The following is a 15,132-nucleotide window of genomic DNA, read 5'->3' as shown; positions in this document are numbered from 1 at the left end:
GAAATATAGTTGAATAGTGAAGACCAGAGTCTATCAAACTTGGGCTGTCTCTTGTGGAGGTCATAAGTGAGCTTTTCAAGAGGAAGAAAGTCAACAATCTGGTCAATCCACATTTTAAATGTAGGAGGGGTATTTGAGGCCCACAATAGAAGAATACATTTCTTAGCAAAGTATGTAATAGTCATAAGCAAATTTTCTCTGTCAGGATCAAGAACAAAGTCCTGCTGGGCATTAAGAAGATAGATACACGGGGTCATATCAAACTGTACCTCTAGTATTTTCTGTGCAGCAGTATGTACAGATTGCCAGAATCTGGCAATCTCCCTACAGCTCCAAAATACATGCATATAGGTTCCACTTTCAGAGGTACATCTTTTACAGTTAGGAGACATATCTGTTTTCATTCTATGGAGTCTCAAAGGAGTATAATAAAATTTGTACAAAAATTTGTAATTAGATTCTTTCATTTTTACACTGGTAGAGGAGCAGTATACCCTGTCGCAAACCTCCGCCCATAACTCATCACTGATAGTCAGACCAAGGTCCTTTTCCCAGATTATTTTCAAAGGAGTAAAGGAGGAGCTTCCTTTCTCAGAAAGGAGTCTATAGATGTAAGATATTTTGCCTTTAATGGATTGTGCTGTGACAAGAAGGGTTTCAACTTCATTCAACTGAGTTCTAAACCTCCTCTTGGAGGTAAATGAGGAAATTACATGTCTAATTTGAAGATATTTGAAAAAATGGGATCTTGGCACATCGAATTCACTGCAGAGCTCTTGAAAGGATTTCAGTGTAGTGGTTTTCTGATGAAATAGGTCTGAAAAGGTCCTGATTCCTAGAGTATGCCAAAGATTAAAGTTGGCATCCCTCAGGGCTTTTGGCAAGTCCGGGTTGCCTACTATAGGCGAGTGAGAACATATTTGGGAGGAAATGCCCAGGTATTTCTTACAGTCCCTCCACGCTAGTAGGGTGCTGTAAATCGCAAAGGTTTTGGCTATGTTGCCCACTTCACTAAAGTTATTAATGAATATAATTGAGCTTAAGGGCAATGAACCACAGGATTGGGCTTCTATCTGAATCCACGTTGACTCTTGTCTGTTTGTGATCCATGTTAGCATGTTGCGGATTTGGGCAGACCAGTAGTACAGTTGAAGGGAGGGAAGGGCAAGACCCCCTTTAGATTCAGGTTTTGATAAAGTGGAAAACTTGATCCTAGGTTTTTTATTGCCCCATATAAATTTGGTGATGCTTTGGTTAGTTGTTTTGAAGAAGGAAACTGGGAGATAGCATGGGAGCATCTGAAAAAAGTAGTTTAGTCTAGGGAGGACGTTCATACGGATTACATTAATTCTTCCTACTAAGCTAATTGGGAGGGAGATCCAGGTTTGGAGATCGTTCTTGATTCGATCCAGGAGTGGAAGATAATTTTCCTTAAAAAGGCTATTCAGATCTGGTGTTATGAAGATCCCGAGGTATTGAAACCCCTGTGTTTTCCATTGGAAAGGACAAAGTGTCTTCATAGAGCTGGTGAGTGTAATATTGAGAGGGCAGACAGTGGATTTGTTAAAATTGATCTTATAACCTGAAAACTTGCCATACTGAGCAATTGTGTCTAAAATGAGAGGGAGGGATTTCTCAGGGTTGGATATGTAGAGCAAGACATCATCCGCGTAAAGCGAAATCTTGTGCTGCAGGCCGCCTGCAGAAGCACCCATAATACTTGGATTGCTCCTTATCAGCTCTGCCAGAGGCTCCGCCCCCATCAAGTAGAGCAGCGGGGACAGCGAGCACCCTTGTCTTGTGCCCCGTTCCAGAGGGAATCTGTCAGAGTTCAGTCCATTAGTAGTCACCATGGCATTTGGATGAGAGTATAGTGATTTGATCCATTTAATAAAATTTGGGCCCATATTGAACTTTTCTAAGACTGAAAACAGAAAGCTCCACTCCATCCTGTCAAACGCCTTCTCAGCATCCAGTGAAGCCAGTAGGACAGGGGTCTTCTGTGCGTTTACTTGATCAATAATATCAAAAAGACGGCGAATGTTATCAGAAGAGTATCTGTCTCTAATAAATCCAGTTTGGTCCGCTTTTATTATTTTGGGAAGAAGAGTGTTTAGTCTTTTGGCGAGCAATTTGGTAATTATTTTATAGTCGAAATCCAACAAGCTTATGGGCCGGAAGGACGAGCAGGATAGGGGGTCCTTGTCCTTTTTTAGCAACACTGTAATGCGAGCTGTGTGCATTGAGTCTGGGAGAACTCCGTTTTTGCAAAAATCCTCCAGCATTGGCATGAAGATAGGGCTGAGCTGGGGCCAAAAAGCTTTGTAGAACTCTCTGGGGAATCCATCTGGGCCTGGGGACTTATTAGGTGGCATGGAGGTAATTGCCTCCAGGATCTCCTCAGGAGTGAAGGGGGAGTTGAGATCTTCCTGGTCGGTCTCTGATAGTTTAGGTAGCGAGATTCCCTCTAGGAAAGAGTGGAGTTCTGCCTCCGTGTGTTTTCTCTCAGAGGTATATAGTTTGCAGTAAAAATCATGAAAAGTTAAATTGATCTTTTTTGGGTCATATGTGACCTCGTCCTCTGCTGTTCGGATAGCCATGATTGTACGCTCTGACTGCTCCTTTTTTAATTGGTAAGCAAGCAATCTACTGGGCCTATTGCTATACTCATGGTATTTCTGTTTAGTAAAGAAAACTTTTTTTTTAATCTCCCGAGTGTAGTCCAAATTCAGTTTGGCTTTGGCTGCTTTAAGATGACTCCAGGAGGTGCTGTCTAGGGATTGTTTATGTATTTTTTCACAGCATTCCAGCTCCCTCTCAAGATCTAGCCTGTGTGCTTCCATTGCTTTTTTCTTAGAGGAAGCATATGCAATTAGATGACCTCTTAGTGTGGCTTTAGCAGCGTCCCACATTGTGGCCGGAGAAACAGGAGAATCTTTATTGTCTTGTGTGTAGTTGTCTATCCATGTAGTTACCAATGTATGGAACTCGTCATTTAATAGCATGGAGGTGTTGAATTTCCAGCTCTTTGACCTAGGGATGTTTTTGCAGAGGTCAAAGCGGAGGTGGACAAAGGCGTGATCTGAAAGTGCTATGGGTCCGATTGTACATGTGGCTGAATTTATGAAACTCTTTGGGATAAAAATGTAATCTATACGGGAGTAGGTGTTATGGACATTAGAGTAGTATGTATAGTCCATAGATGAGCTATTATTCTCTCTCCAGATATCTATCAGTCCCATCTCTTTAGTAAGAGAGTTCAACATCTTTGCAGATCTAGGATTTGTGGTGGGGACTTGAGATGATTTGTCTAGGGTTGGGTTAAGGGTACAATTAAAATCTCCAGCCACCACGCCAAAGGAGACACAATGCTCTTTGAACAGGGTTATGATTTTTGACATGAAGGCAGGAGTATCTGTGTTAGGGGCGTATATGTTTAATATAGTAATTGGTTGACCATATAGTGACCCAGTTATCAAAATAAATCTCCCCTCCGGATCAGATATGTTTTTGTCAATTATGAATGGAACATTTTTATGGATAAGTATGGCTGTGCCTCTACTGTTTGATTTGAAAGATGAGAAATACACCTGTCCCACCCAAGCTCTGCGGAGTTTGGCATGTTCGGCATCACAGAGGTGTGTCTCTTGTAATAGCGCAATGTCTGCTTTTTCCTTTTTTAGAGCACATAGTATCTTTTTTCGTTTTATTGCATGCCCTAGACCATGGCAGTTCCATGTCAATAGATTTAAGGTACTAGTCATCGTCATCGAGCAGCAATCGAACTTTAGTGCAAGTCATCGCTGGGTAAAAGTGGATAGTAATTACAGCTGCGTTCACATAAAAGGAAAATAAATGGTGTACATAAAATAATAATCTCTGAACACCCCAGCCGAGTTCCCAAACAACTCGACACATCCCGTTGGATCTATTACCCCCCCGCTCAGTCTCAATTCTGTGTTCCGAATAAAACAAAAACCGGGAACAGTTAGCAACGCACAACGTCTCCCTCTCCCCACCAAATAAATGCCTCATCCTCTCCACCCCGCATTGAGTAAATAACACAGTTGCCCTCGTCCAGACCACAGTAAAAGAGGGGAGAAAAATAAAAATCAATAGCCCAGCCTACATATACCTCCCCAAGGGACATAGGGAACCCCAGGTAATAATAGCAACAACAACAAAAAACAGGGAAATAAAAGTAGGCTGAAACATTAGTAGGCCTAGGTTAGGCTATACAGCCCACCCCTCTCAGTTAAAGGACAATAAATATAAATTGGACGGCTATAATGACATTTAGGGGGTGGATCTCTGGATATCGGCTATATGTCGTCTTACCTCCTTTAGTAATGGCATTAATCGCATTTAGTCATTGGTCTGTTTCTCATTGGCCAGGATTGTCTTTCAAAAAACGTTTTGCCTCTTCGGGAGTTTTGAAGTGTCGCAAGGCTCCTTGGTGAAGAATCCTGAGCTCGTTTGGGTATTTGAATCCCCTGAAGATGCCTCGGTCAATGGAGTATTTCTTCACTTCGTCAAATTCTCGGCGCTTTCGGCGTATTCCAGCTGACAGGTCCTGGTGTAAAGCGAGTTTGGTGTTTCCCACTGTGATGGTGTTGTTTTTCGCCGCCTGTAGGACTCGTTCCTTGTCGGTGAATCTCAGGAAACGTATGGTGATTGGGCGCGGTGGTTGTCCGGCTGCTGGTGGGGGCCTCAGTGCTCGGTGAGCTCTCTCGAGTTCTATGGGCCTGTCGGTGGGGAGCTGGAGCCACTCGGGAAGTTTGTCTTGCAGGTAGCGGATCAGTGGCATGTTTCCCTCTTCTTTTTCGCCCAGATTGAATAGAACACAATTATTCCTTCGCCCCCTGTTTTCCAGGTCCTCTGTTTTCTCTTCCAGATGCTCGATTTTCTTTTTAGCATATGCTATTGTTTCCATGGCATCTGTCAATAAGTTTTCCATGGATAGGATTCGCCCCTCTGCCTCGTCCAGGCGCCCCGCGTTTATCTTGTTGTTGATGTCAGGCAAAGCGTTTTCCAGGATTGTCACCTTGCCCCCTATCGCACTGAGCTGAGAATTAATGGCATCTAATTTAGTGTTTAGTTCTGTACGTTGGGATCTCAACTCAGAAAGGATGTCTTCGACAGAGTGTGAGGTTGGCATTCATTGTGCCTCGTGGCGGAGCGGGTTCTCTTGCTCCTGGCTAATGGCGCTAGTTTTTTCTGAAGCTAGCTTCTTCTTGGAGGCTTTTTCCGTCGCTAATACTCGAGTCCGGGTAAAAATGTCACCTGTAGTGTCGCCTTTTGTAGCCGCCATGACTTTTTCTTGCTAAAGCTAAATGAGTGTGAACTTGGAGTGGAGGTAAGATTAGGAATTGGAAACTACTTGTGCGGAGCTCTTAGTTCATGCGGCCATCTCGTTCAAGGGTCACGTGATCCCCCAGATCTTTCTTCTTAAACTTGTCGGTCTATTCTTTTTCTGAGAAATGAAGGCTATTCCATGCGAGAAATTGCCAAGAAACTGAAGATCTCATACAACGCTGTGTACTTCACGCAAATTGTCTCTAACCAGAATAAAAAGAGGAGTGGGAAGCCCCGGTACACAACTGAGCAAAAGGACAAGTATATTAGAGTGTCTAGTTTGCGAAACAGACGCCTCACAAGTCCTCAACTGGCAGCTTCATTAAATAGTACCCTCAACGTCAACAGTGAAGAGGCGATTGTGGGATGCTGGCCTTCTAGACATATTCCCTTGTATGTGAGTGCAGAACACAGAGAGTGGGTGTTGTGTGTCTGTTGGTTGGTTAGAGAGTATGTATTGTTTGCTTGTTGGTTTGTTAAAGCAGTCAGCTGGTGTATTGGATTAATATTCTTGTGGTCAGGTGTGGTATTTGGGAGTGAGCCTTGTTCAACTCGTTCTGCCAAGGAGATTTCACAAATATCGATTCAGCATTTCCTGCTATATTGTGCTGCAGACAGGATGAGAGCAGCACAGGGAATGAAGGGTCCTTAAGATCTGAACAGGCTTTTCAAAGGACAGCCCTAATGCATGTTTTCCATTGATCGTCTGAGTAAATGTGCTGCTGTCCAGCCTCTAAAGGTCTGACAGGCCTTACAAAGCTGCAGCTAAGCACACATACTGAGCTATTGAGCACTACCCAGAGTCAGGCACTTATAGTACAAAACCTACATTCTGTATGTGCTGCTGGTATTGATCTTGCTGTTTTATGGTGTCTGTCTATCATACTTATGCCCTGAGTATGTGTGTGTGTGTGTGTGTGTGTGTGTGTGTGTGTGTCAGAGTTTCTATTCCAGTGCTCAGAAGGACAGAAGTCACATGTAGATGATGATAATGCATCTTAACAGAACACAAAACTCATGTAATGAAGCAGCCAAAGAAATTGCATTTTCAAACATAAAAAAATAAAAATATAGAGATTTTTTTTGCTAATATATATATATATATATATATATTTTTTTTTAAATAACAAAAATAACTTATTTACATACAGTTGAAGTCGGAAGTTAACATAAACTTAGGTCGGAGTCATTAAAACTCGTTTTTCAACCACTCCACAAATGTCTTGTTAACAAACTATAGTTTTGGCAAGTCGGTTAGGACATCTACTCTGTGCATGACAAGTAATTTTTCCAACAATTGTTTAGACAGATTATTACACTTATAATTCAGTGTATCACAATTCCAGTGGGTCAGAAGTTTACATACTGTACACTAAGTTGACTGTGCCTTTAAACAGCTTGGAAAATTCCAGAAAATTATGTGATGACTTTAGAAGCTTCTGATAGGCTAATTTATATAATTTGAGTCAATTGGAGGTGCTCCTGTGGATGTATTTCAAGGCCTACCTTCAAACTCAGTGTCTCTTTGCTTGACGTCATAGGAAAATCAAAAGAAATCAGCCAAGACCAATTGTAGACCTCCACAAGTCTGGTTCATCCATGGGAGCAATTTCCAAACACCTGAAGGTACCACGTTTATCTGTACAAACAACAAGTTTAAACACCATGGGAGCACACAATCCAGGAAGGAAACGCATTCTGTCTCCTGGAGATTAACCTACTTTGGTGCAAAAAGTGCAAATCAATCCCAGAACAACAGCAAAGGACCTTGTAAAGATGCTGGAGGAAAAACATGTACAATGTATCTATATCCACAGTAAAACGAGTCCTATATCGACATAACCTGAAAGGACGCTCAGCAAGGAAGAAGCCACTGCTCCAAAACAGCCATAAAAAAGCCAGACTATGGTTTGCAACTGCATATGGGGACAAGGATTGCACTTTTGGAGAAATGTCCTTTGGTCTGATGAAACAAAAATAGAACTGTTTGGTCATAATGACTGTTATGTTTGGAGGAAAAAGGGGGATGCTGGCAAGCCGAAGAAGACCATCCCAACCCTTGAAGCACGGTGGTGGCACCGTGGGGGTGCTTGGCTGCAGGAGGGACCAGTGCACCTCACAAAATAGATGGCCTCATGAGGGATGAAAATGATGTGGATATATTGAAGCAACATCTCGAGACATCAGAGTCAGGAAGTTAAAGCTTGGTCACAAATGGGTATTCTAAATGGTCAATGACCCCAAGCACACTTCCAAAGTTGTGGCAATATAGCTTAAGGACAACAAAGTCAAGGTATTGGAGTGGCCATCACAAAGCCCTGACCTCAATCCTATAGAACATTTGTGGGCAGAACTGAAAAAGTGCATGCGAGCAAGGAGGCCTACAAATCTGACTCAGTTACACCAGCTCTGTCAGGAGGAATGGGTCAAAATTCACCCAACTTATTGTGGGAAGCTTGTGGAAGGCTACCTGAAATGTTGGACCCAAGTTAAACTATTTAAAGGCAATGCTACCAAATACTAATTGAGTGTGTGTAAACTTCTGACCCACTGGGAATGTGATGAAATAAATAAAAGCTGAAATAAATCATTCTCTCTACTATTATTCTGACATTTAACATTCTTAAAATAAGTGGTCACCCTAACTGACCTAAGACAGGGAATGTGTACTAAGATTAAATGTCAAGAATTTGTTAAAAACTGAGTTTAAATGTATTTGGCTAAGGTGTATGTAAACTTCCGACTTCAACTGTGCACACACCATACCATACCATACCATACACACATACACAGTACCAGTCAAAAGTTGACACACCTACTCATTTCAAGGGTTTTTCTTTATTTTTACTATTTTGTACATTGTAGAATAATAGTGATGACATCAAAATGATGAAATAACATATATTGAATCATGTTGTAAGGAAAAAAGTGTTCGACAAAACTAAATATATTTGAGACTCTTCAAAGTAGCCACCCTTTCCTTTGATGACGGCTTTGCACACTTGGCATTCTCTCAACCAGCGTCACCTGAAATGCTTGTCCAACAGTCTTGAAGGAGTTCACACATATGCTGAACACTTGTTGGCTGCTTTCCTTCACTCTGCTGTCTAAATCATCACAAACCATCTCAATTGGGTTGAGGTCAGGTGATTGTGGAGGCCAGGTCATCTGATGTAGCATCCCATCACTCCCCTTATTGGTCAAATAGCCCTTACACAGCATGGAGGTGTTTTGGGTCATTGTCCTGTTGAAAAACAAATGACAGCCCCACTAAGTGAAAACGCGATGATCGCTGCAGAGTACTGTGGTAGCCATGCTGGTTAAGTGTGCCATGAATTCTAAATAAATTACTGACAATGTCACCAGCAAAGCACCCCCACACCAACTCCTCCATGCTTCACGGTGGGAACCACACACGCAGAGATCATCCGTTCACCTACTCTGCGTCTCACAAAGACATGGCAGTTGGAACCAAAAATATCACATTTGTACTCTTCAGGCCAAAAGGACAGATTTCCACCAGTCTAATGTCCATTGCTTGTGTTTCTTGGCCCAAGCAAGTCTCTTCTTCTTATTGGTGACCTTTAGTAGTGGTTTCTTTGCAACAATTCGACCATGCAGTCTCCTCTGAAAGGTTGATGTTCAGATGTGTCTGTTACTTGAACTCTGTGAAGCATTTATTTGGGCTGGTAACACCAATGAACTGATCCTCTGCAGCTGAGGTAACTTTTGTTCTTCCATTCCTGTGGCGGTCCTCATGAGAGACAGTTTCATTATAGCGCTTGTTGGTTTTTGTGTATGCACTTGAAGAAACTTTCAAAGATCTTGACATTTTCCAGATTGACTGACCTTCATGTCTTCAAATAATGATGGACTGTCATTTCTCTTTGATTATTTGAGCTGTTCTTTTGCCAAATAGGCCTATCTTCTATATACCAACCCTACCTTGTCACAACACAACTGATTGGCACAAATGCATTAAGGAAAGAAATTCCACAAATTAACTTTTAACAAGGCACACCCGTTAACCTTTCTAGGGCAGGCGTTCCGCTAGCGGACAACATTCCATATTTTGAAATATGTAACTTTCACACATTAACAAGTCCAATATAGCAAATTAAAGATAAACATCTTGTTAATCTACCCATCATGTCCGATTTCAAAAATGCTTTACAGCGAAAGCACAACATATGTTAGGTCATAGCCAAGTCAAAAAAACACAGCCATTTTTCCAGCCAAAGATAGGAGTCACAAAAAGCAGAAATATAGATCAAAGGAATCACTAACCTTTGATGACCTTCATCAGATGACACTCATAGGACTTCATGTTACACAATACATGTATGTTTTGTTTGGTAAAGTTCATATTTATATCCATAAACTGGAGTTTACATTGACGCGTTATGTTCAGTATTTCCAAAACATACTGTGATTTTGCAGAGAGCCACATCAATTTACAGAAATACTCATAATAAACATTGATAAACGGTATAACTGTTATTCACAGAATTAAAGAGATACTTCTCCTTAATGCAACCGCTGTGTCAGATTTAAAAAAAACTTTAAGGTAAAAGCAAACCATGCAATAATCTGAGTACGGTGCTCTGACGACAAATCAAGCCAAATTGATATCCGCCAGGTTGGAGTCAACAGAAGTCAGAAATAGCATTATAAATATTCACTTACCTTTGATGATCTTCATCAGAATGCACTCCCAGGAATCCCAGTTCCACAATAAAGGTTTGTTTTGTTCGATAATGTCCATAATTTATGTCCAAATTGTTGTTAGCGCGTTCAGCCCAGTAATCCAACTTCATGACGCACGAGCAGACAAAGTCCAAAAGCTCCATTACAGTCCATAGAAACATGTCAAACGATGTATAGAATCAATCTTTAGGATGTTTTTAACATAAATCTTCAATAGTATTGCAACCAGAGAATTCCTTTGTCTTTAGAAAAGCAATGGAACGGGAACGAGACTGAGCTCGTGGCTGCTGGCAGACCTCTGACTCATTCCCCTCTCATTCGCTCCCACATCACAGTAGAGCATCAAAAAAGGTTCTAAAGACTGTTGACATCTTGTGGAAGCCTTAGGAAGTGCAACATGACCCCACACGAAAAATCACAAACCTCAGATTTCCCACTTCATGGTTGGATTTTTTTCCAGGTTTTTGCCTGCCATATGAGGTCTGTTATACTCACAGACATCATTCAAACAGTTTTAGAAACGTCAGAGTGTTTTCTATCCAAATCTACTAATTATATGCATATTCTAGATTTTATGGCAGAGTAGCAGGCAGTTTAATTTGGGCATGCTTTTCATCCAAAATTCCCAATGATGGCCCCGAACCCTAGAGAAGTTAATTGAAATTCATTCCAGGTGACAAGTATACAAAGCTGTCATCAAGATAAAGGGTGGCTACTTTGAAGAATCTCAAATATAAAATATGTTTTCATTTGTTTAACACTTTTTTGGTTACAACATGATTCCATATGTGTTATTTCATAGTTGTGATGTCTTCACTAATTTTCTACAATGTAGAAAATAGTACAAATAAAGAAAAACCCTTGAATGACTAGGTGTGTCCAAACCTGTGACTGGTACTGTATGTCACCAGTAGAATATATACCGTTAATCTGCATCATTAGTTTACATTCATTTCTGTTAATGCATGTAGTAATTACAGTCATTTACCGTTCTCATTCTTGGAGTGGAAACGTTATTTGGAGAGTTCACAACCTGCTACATTTTTGAGAAAAAAGCTATGGTTTATTTCATAAGCGTCATTTACGAGATTTGTCCATTTTTTCATTGTTCAGAGTGCTCCATGTGAGCAATAAGCATGAGTCTGGTTTCTCTGTCCTGATAATGTTGAGGGAGCAAGCGCACCTGAACACTCATAGAAGTAAGTACCTGGTCTGCTGCATGGAAATTAAGGAAAGTGTTGTTTTTTTCCCATCCAGAGCAAATGTAATATATTAAAGGTATAGATCCTCACAGTAAACTAGTTGATAAATCTTTCCAATAATCTCCCATCCTCAATGTGGAAGTGGAAGTGTTGTCAGGACTTCTCCTTCAATTGTTTTAAATAAAATGTACTGATACATAAAGATTATCTATTTAAGTGTTTTCAGACAAATGTTCCAACACAATGGAAGTTATAGGCCTACTGCTGCATTGGCCTATAGGCTATGAGTTTCATGCGCTCATTTCTTTAGGCGCTAATGGATCACAGTGTATCAATGTGTCCATATGGCAGAGGCTGTTGATTTTGCATTAGTTGACTTAACTTTGATATTTTTTATCATTTTAATTCAGAATTTTATGATTAACTACGTGACAATTATTTTGAGAAACAAAAACGTTTTGAATTGCATCCATGTTTCAATGGTGGGATTTTGCCTACTTTGAAACAGGGTAAAAGACATGCCTCCATAATATGAAATAAACATTTAGGTTTCAAACACGATTGGCCCAGCGTCATCCAGGTTAGGGGAGTGTTTGGCCGGCAGGGATGTTATTGTCCCATCGCGCTCAAGCGACTCCTGTGGCAGGCCAGGTGCTTCCTCCGACACATTGGTGCAGCTGGCTTCCGGGTTAAGCGGGCATTGTGTCAAGAAGCAGTGCACCTTGGCTGGATTGTGTTGTGTTTTGGAGAACGCACGGCTCTCAACTTTCGCCTCTCCCAAGTCCGTACGGGAGTTGCAGCGATGGGACAAGACTGACAAGACCAAACTACCAATTGGATAACACGAAATCGGGGAGAAAAGGGGAGAAAAAATAAATACAAATAAAACATTTGTTGTGTAATGAATGGGTTTATAAAAACATATTTACTCCGGCAGCAACCAGCTGAGGATCTGCAGGAGAAATCCAGCTCAACATAGTCTCTGTGTGCTGTGATAATTGTGTTGGATAAATAAGATACATGACTAACGAAAATACACACAGGCCAATTTAATTCTGCTAATTAACCTATAGACTGATAAGCCTGACAGTCAAATGTATTTCCATCAATGAATAATAAGCATTATTAAGCAATGGTGTTTTTTTCCCCCAGGTCATTTAACAGCTTTTCATTTTGGGGGGGGGCAAAAGCCGGCTAACGGAAACCCTGGAGTGTGCATTTATGTTTGCGTATGCTTTAGGGATGGGATTCGATTACTAATGAGTAGATGCCTTGTGTCTGTGAGTCGTGTGTGTGTGTGTGTGTGTGTGTGTTTGTTTGTTTCTGTGTGTGTGTGTGTGTGTGTGTGTGTGTGTGTGTGTGTGTGTGTGTGTGTTTCTGTCTGTCTGTGTGTATGTTTGTGTGTGTTTGTTTCTGTCTGTGTGTGTGTGTTTCTGTCTGTCTGTGTGTGTGTTTGTTTCTGTCTGTCTGTGTGTGTGTTTGTGTCTGTCTCTGTGTGTGTTTGTTTCTGTCTGTCTGTGTGTGTGTTTGTTTCTGTCTGTCTGTGTGTGTGTTTGTTTCTGTCTGTCTGTGTGTTTGTTTCTGTCTGTCTGTATGTCTGTCTGTCTGTCTGTCTGTCTGTCTGTCTGTCTGTCTGAGAGAGAGCGAGACTCACTGAGGCAGCTGTGGCCGTAGTGCACCATGAAGTCTGCCCCCAGGGCCCGAGCCGTGAAGTCGTCCACGCAGCAGGCTCCGTACGTCACATCACCCATCACAATGGTGTCTGCCTCTGTGAACCTGGGACAGTCACACACACACACACACACACACACACACACACACACACACACACACACACACCATGATGAAAACCACTCCTCTAACCGTACATGAGCACAAACTGAACTGTCCCCGTCATTCAACACACACAGCTCAGTCTATTAGCCTCACTGACCTCCCCCTCTCCCGATGGTTACCATGGCGAGTGATACCCCACCTGGCTAGGGTCAGCAGGCTCAATCCCCAGTCTCAGCATGTTACCATGTACGGGCTGTCTCTGACTAGGATAAGTCATTAAGTATATCAATCCCCAGTCTCACCATGCACTGGCTGTCTCTGACTAGGACAAGTCATTAAGTAGATCAATCCCCAGTCTCAGCATGTTACCATGTACTGGCTGTCTCTGACTAGGACAAGTCATTAAGTAGATCAATCCCCAGTCTCAGCATGTTACCATGTACTTACTGGCTGCTTCTGAGTGGGACAAGTCAAGTAGAGGGACTAGGAGCGACTCATATGAGTCATACCACTCAGATATTGCTTTTCCATCCCTTTATAATTGACATGCCAAACATTGGTGGTCCCTGAACTAGAGGTCGACCAATTAGGATTTTTTTCAACGCCGATACCGATACCGATTATTGGAGGACCAAAAAAGAAAAATTCCGATTAAATCGGCCAATTTCTTTTTTAATTTTTTATTTGTAATAATGACAATTACAACAATACTGAATTAACACTTATTTTAACTTAATATAAAACATCAATAAAATCAATTTAGCCTCAAATAATGAAACATGTTCAATTTGGTTTAAATAATGCAAAAACAAAGTGTTGGAGAAGAAAGTAATATGTGCCATGTAAAAATGTGTGCCATGTAAAATATGTGCCATGTAAAATATGTTCCATGTAAAATATGTGCCATGTAAAATGTGTGCCATGTAAAATGTGTGCCATGTAAAAATGTGTGCCATGTAAAATATGTGCCATGTAAAATGTGTGCCATGTAGAATGTGTGCCATGTAAAATGTGTGCCATGTAAAATATGTGCCATGTAAAATATGTGCCATGTAAAAAAGCTAACGTTTAAGTTCCTTGCTCAGAACATGAGAACACATGAAAGTTGGTGGTTCCTTTTAACATGAGACTTCAATATTCCAAGGTAAGAGGTTTTAGGTTGTAGTTAATATAGTATTTATAGGACTATTTCTCTCTATACCATTTGTATTTCATATACCTTTGACTATTGGATGTTCTTATAGACACTATAGTATTGTCAGTGTAACAGTATAGCTTCCGTCCCCTCCTCGCCCCTACCTGGGCTCGAACCAGGAACACATCGACAACAGCCACACTCAAAGCATCGTTACACATCGCTCCACAAAAGCGGCGGCCCTTGCAGCGCAAGGGGAATAATAAAAGCGAGTGACAGTATTAGCGCACACCCAGCTAACTAGCTAGCCATTTCACATCAGTTACACCAGTCATTAGTCATTAGGCTGATAGGGTTGAAGTCATAAACAGCGCTGTGCTTGCGAAGAGCTGCTGGCAAAACGCACAAAAGTGCAGTTTGAATGAATGATTACGGGCCTGCTGCTGCTCAGTCAGACTGCTCTATCAAATCAGACTTTAATTATAACATAATAACACACAGAAATACGAGCCTTTGGTCATTAATATGATCGAATCCGGAAACTATCATTTCGAAAACAAAACGTTTATTATTTCAGTGAAATACGGAACCGTTCGGTATTTTATCTAACGGGTGGCATCCATAAGTCTAAATATTCTTGTTACATTGCACAACCTTCAATGTATGTCATAATTTCGTAAAATTCTGGCAAATTAGTTCGCAATGAGCCTGGCAGCCCAAACTGTTGCATATACCCTGACTCTGCGTGCAATGAACGCAAGAGGAATGACACAATTTCACCTGGTTAATATTGCCTGCTAAACTGGATTAGTAGTTATAACTAGTTATTGTGATTGATTGTTTTTTATAACACAAGTTTAATGCTAGCTAGCAATTTACCATGGCTTCCACTGCATTTGCGTAACAGGCAGATTACTTGTGCAGTGCAATGGTTAGAGCGTTGGACTAGTTAGCTGT

At 41.2% G+C, this 15,132-nt stretch overlaps 1 protein-coding gene across 3 annotated transcripts in view; it reads right to left on the bottom strand.

Moving 5' to 3' along the window:
• The window catches only part of LOC139382859 (2-(3-amino-3-carboxypropyl)histidine synthase subunit 1-like), a 109,330-nt gene that overhangs the window by 54,652 nt on the left and 39,546 nt on the right, over positions 1-15,132 (bottom strand). For all 3 annotated transcript variants that reach the window (XM_071127098.1, XM_071127099.1, XM_071127100.1), the window contains exon 4: positions 12,919-13,040. In XM_071127098.1, coding sequence (XP_070983199.1) covers positions 12,919-13,040 — 122 coding nt within the window. The remainder of the gene's footprint in view (positions 1-12,918; positions 13,041-15,132) is intronic.

The sequence above is a fragment of the Oncorhynchus clarkii genome, chromosome 24 (genome assembly GCF_045791955.1).
Source record: "Oncorhynchus clarkii lewisi isolate Uvic-CL-2024 chromosome 24, UVic_Ocla_1.0, whole genome shotgun sequence".
Lineage (NCBI taxonomy): Eukaryota > Metazoa > Chordata > Actinopteri > Salmoniformes > Salmonidae > Oncorhynchus > Oncorhynchus clarkii.
The sequence above is the reverse complement of the archived record's forward strand: the minus strand, read 5'-3'. Positions and strand labels throughout refer to the sequence as shown.